At 44.0% G+C, this 3,173-nt stretch overlaps 1 protein-coding gene across 1 annotated transcript; it reads right to left on the bottom strand.

The window, feature by feature from the left end:
* Window positions 1-303: 303 nt before the first annotated feature.
* Window positions 304-1,962, bottom strand: LOC309566310 (nuclear factor 7, ovary-like). The gene has a single exon (XM_082271417.1). It carries the CDS (start codon window positions 1,891-1,893, stop codon window positions 319-321), a length of 1,575 nt encoding a protein of 524 aa, XP_082127543.1. The 5' UTR covers window positions 1,894-1,962; the 3' UTR covers window positions 304-318.
* Between the last annotated feature and the right edge of the window lie 1,211 nt (window positions 1,963-3,173).

Raw genomic sequence — 3,173 nt, 5'->3', positions numbered from 1 at the left:
CTTGCCGGGGCGACCTGTGAAGTCGCGGTGCAAAGCTCGCACCGCGACCTCGGAGCGGCATGCACAGACTTCATATCATTGAAGTCATTGCAGGTCGCTCCAGGTCGCCCCAAAGTAGTACAGGACCCTTTTTCTAAGTTGGAGCGACTTGTGTCGCTCCTATTAGAACGGGTCCTGTGCTAATCTATGGCAGACGACCCACGGCGACTTGTCAGGCGACCAGGTCGCCTGACAAGTCACCCCAGTGTGAACCGGCTCTTAAAATATATTTTAAATATATTTTTCTTCCATGTGGGTTGGAGTTCGAATTTAGCCTATCTACTGCTTCCCCCCACAAACCCTAAGAAAACCCTCCCATACGCCAATTACAGCAAAAAGGGGCTCAGTGAAGGTGGCACTGAAGGTGTGAAGGTGTCTCAGTGTACCACCCACGGAATAGAAGGAAATCTGTCCACCCTCGTAATCCAGAAAGATCCTAACCCTATCACTGGAGGCATTGTCAGGCAAAGGTATCACTTTACAGTTATGTATCACTGCATACCCATTTTCATTCCTGAAAAACCCCCAGGACTTATTATTACTTCCTACCCGTGACTGATCTGTCCTCTTCCTCTCCATACTGGGGTAACACATTCCAACCCTCCAGCTACTTGATTCCCCAACATCCACCTCCCAATAATGTTGCCCTGAGGAAAATTTCTGACTGCTCATTACAAGAGGAAAACGCTGAAATCTCGCCGGTGTTTCTGGGTTTTTCTGGCTAATATTTGACTGGGCCGCTGTTTTCCTATCATCAGATATAAGTAGATTATTATGAGCGGTGTTGATATCCAGCAATATGTCTGCAGCGTCCTGTACATAGAAGCATCCATTGATCCCTTTTATTGCATCCAATAAAGTGCTGGATATGTAGTTGATCCAAGCAGCATCCAGAAGCCCTCCATCACGGAGCTGTGCGTCATGTCTCTTTTGCTCCTCATTGTCTCCATCCTCAGTCTCACACAAGTCCCCTATTTTGGATCTCTGTAGGATAGTCATTTGATCCTTGGTTTTACACAGCTCCTCAATGAATCCCATCTTCCTGGACAACTCAACCTTCTTTATTTCCAGCTTCTCGATCTGATCCCACACAGAGACTAAGATCCCTTCTGCCTTCTCGGAGATGTCACTTAGGATTCTCTTCTCCAGGTCTTCCAGACGTCTCTTGAGGTCTCTAAACATGACGGTGATTCTCTCCGTGTCCCCAGCCGCTTTTCCTTTTACTTTTCTCTGCTGTTCCTGGAGACTCTGGACGCTTTTCTCCGTCTCCTCTCTCTTGGAAGCCAGTTTCTGAAGGACATTTCCTAGAAAATTCTTCTTTGTTTCAAAGGCTTCATCCAGTGATTCCATCTGGTGGCCTTTGTGCTCCCCGATCATACAATACACACAGACACAGGTAGAGTCTTCCTTGCAGTAATACTCCAGGATCTTATTATGAAGGGAACATTTCCTGTTCTCCGGAGACGCGGTGGGATCAGTTATAACGTGTTCTGGTGACTTGCTGTGAACTTTCAGATGATTATCACATAGAGAAGCTTCACAATGTGAACAGGATTTAACAGCAGATACAGGAGTGTGAATACAGTAAGTACAGAAGACTCCGGGCTCCTTCTGAGTCGACTGGAAATCTTCCAATATCTTCCGTAGTGTTATGTTCCTGTGCAGTGCAGGTCGCTCCTGGAATTTCTCTCTACATTCAGGACAGGTGTAAATTCCGGACCCCCCCTGTGTGTCCAGCACACGATCAATACAGTCCCGGCAGAAGTTGTGTCCACATATCAGCATTACAGGATCCGTATAAATGCTCAGACAGATGGAACATTCCAGCTCCTTCATCAGATCAGCAGACGCCATCTCCGAAAGCAGAGAAAAGAGACACGGAACTGAAAGTCTTAGACGCTCATCCTGTAATTGAAAGGTTATGTAATATGAAGGTGGGGCATTGAAAATTACATAATAATATCACACGGGAAAAAAGTGTCTGTTAGGGTTAAACAAAGGTTACCATCCTTCTCTTTCCTAAAATTTCATAATGGCCTTAACCACTTAAGCCCCAGAAGATTTTACCCCCTTCCTGACCAGGGCTTTTTTTTGCGATTCGGCACTGCGTGACTTTAGCGAAAAATTGCGCGGTCATGCGACGCTGTACCTAAACGAATTTGACAATTTCAAGGCAAATTGGAGGCAACTTCAAGTCCTGAGGCAAACTTCAAGGCCTGAGGCAACTTCGAGACAATTTCGAGGCAACTTCAAGGCAACTTTGAGGCAATTTCAAGGAATGCCTGGGTAATCTTCCTGTAATGTCAGATACAAATCATATCAAATAAGATAAGGATTACAACTTAGAGGCAATTTCCATTAAAGTCTATGGGAACAAGTCGGATAGAAGTCGCCTTAACCACTTTAAGACCGGAAGGATTTGCCCCATTAATGACCAGGCCACTTTTTTCAACTTGGCACTGCGTGACTTTAACTGACAATTGCGTGGTCGTGCAACGCTGTACCCAAACGAAATGTATATTCTTTTTTTCTCCCACAAACAGAGCTTTCTTTTGGTGGTATTTGATCACCTGTGCGATTTTTACTTTTTGCGCTATAAACAAAAAAAGAGCGTCAATTTTGCAAAAATTACAATATTTTTCACATTTTTTTATATGAAATTCCCCCAAAAAAATGTAAAAATCTAAAATTTTTAACATTTTTGGCCAATTTGTTTTCTGCTGCATATGATTGGTAAAAAAAAAAATCGCAAAAAGCGTATCTTCATTGGTTTGCGCAAAAGTTATTGCGTTTACTAACTAAGGGAAAGATTTCTGTCATTTTTGGTATTTTTTTTTTTTAACGAGTAATGGCGGCGATCTGCGATTTTTTTTTGCGGTACTGCGACATTGCGGCGGACAGATCGGACCCTTGACTGACATTTTTGACACTTTTGGGGTTACCAGTGACATTACTGCAGTAATCAGTGCTATACATATGCACTGTTACTGCAAAATGACACTGGTAGGGAAGGGGTTAACCGTATTGGGGAAGGAGGGGTTAAGTGTGTCCCTAGGGGCGTGCTTCTTACTGTGATTGGCTGTGGCTTGAGCTATAGGAACAGTGATCAACTCTCCTACATAGTAGAACCGTAT

Source organism: Pelophylax lessonae (genome assembly GCF_965119305.1).
Source record: "Pelophylax lessonae genome assembly, chromosome: 1".
Taxonomy (NCBI): Eukaryota; Metazoa; Chordata; class Amphibia; order Anura; family Ranidae; genus Pelophylax; species Pelophylax lessonae.
Note: the sequence above shows the minus strand (reverse complement) of the source record. Positions and strands in the feature narration are given on the sequence as shown.

Bases quoted from the DNA above. Each gene is read 5' to 3' on its own strand.
- LOC309566310 (XM_082271417.1), bottom strand. From the start codon at position 1,893: ATGGCGTCTGCTGATCTGATGAAGGAGCTGGAATGTTCCATCTGTCTG.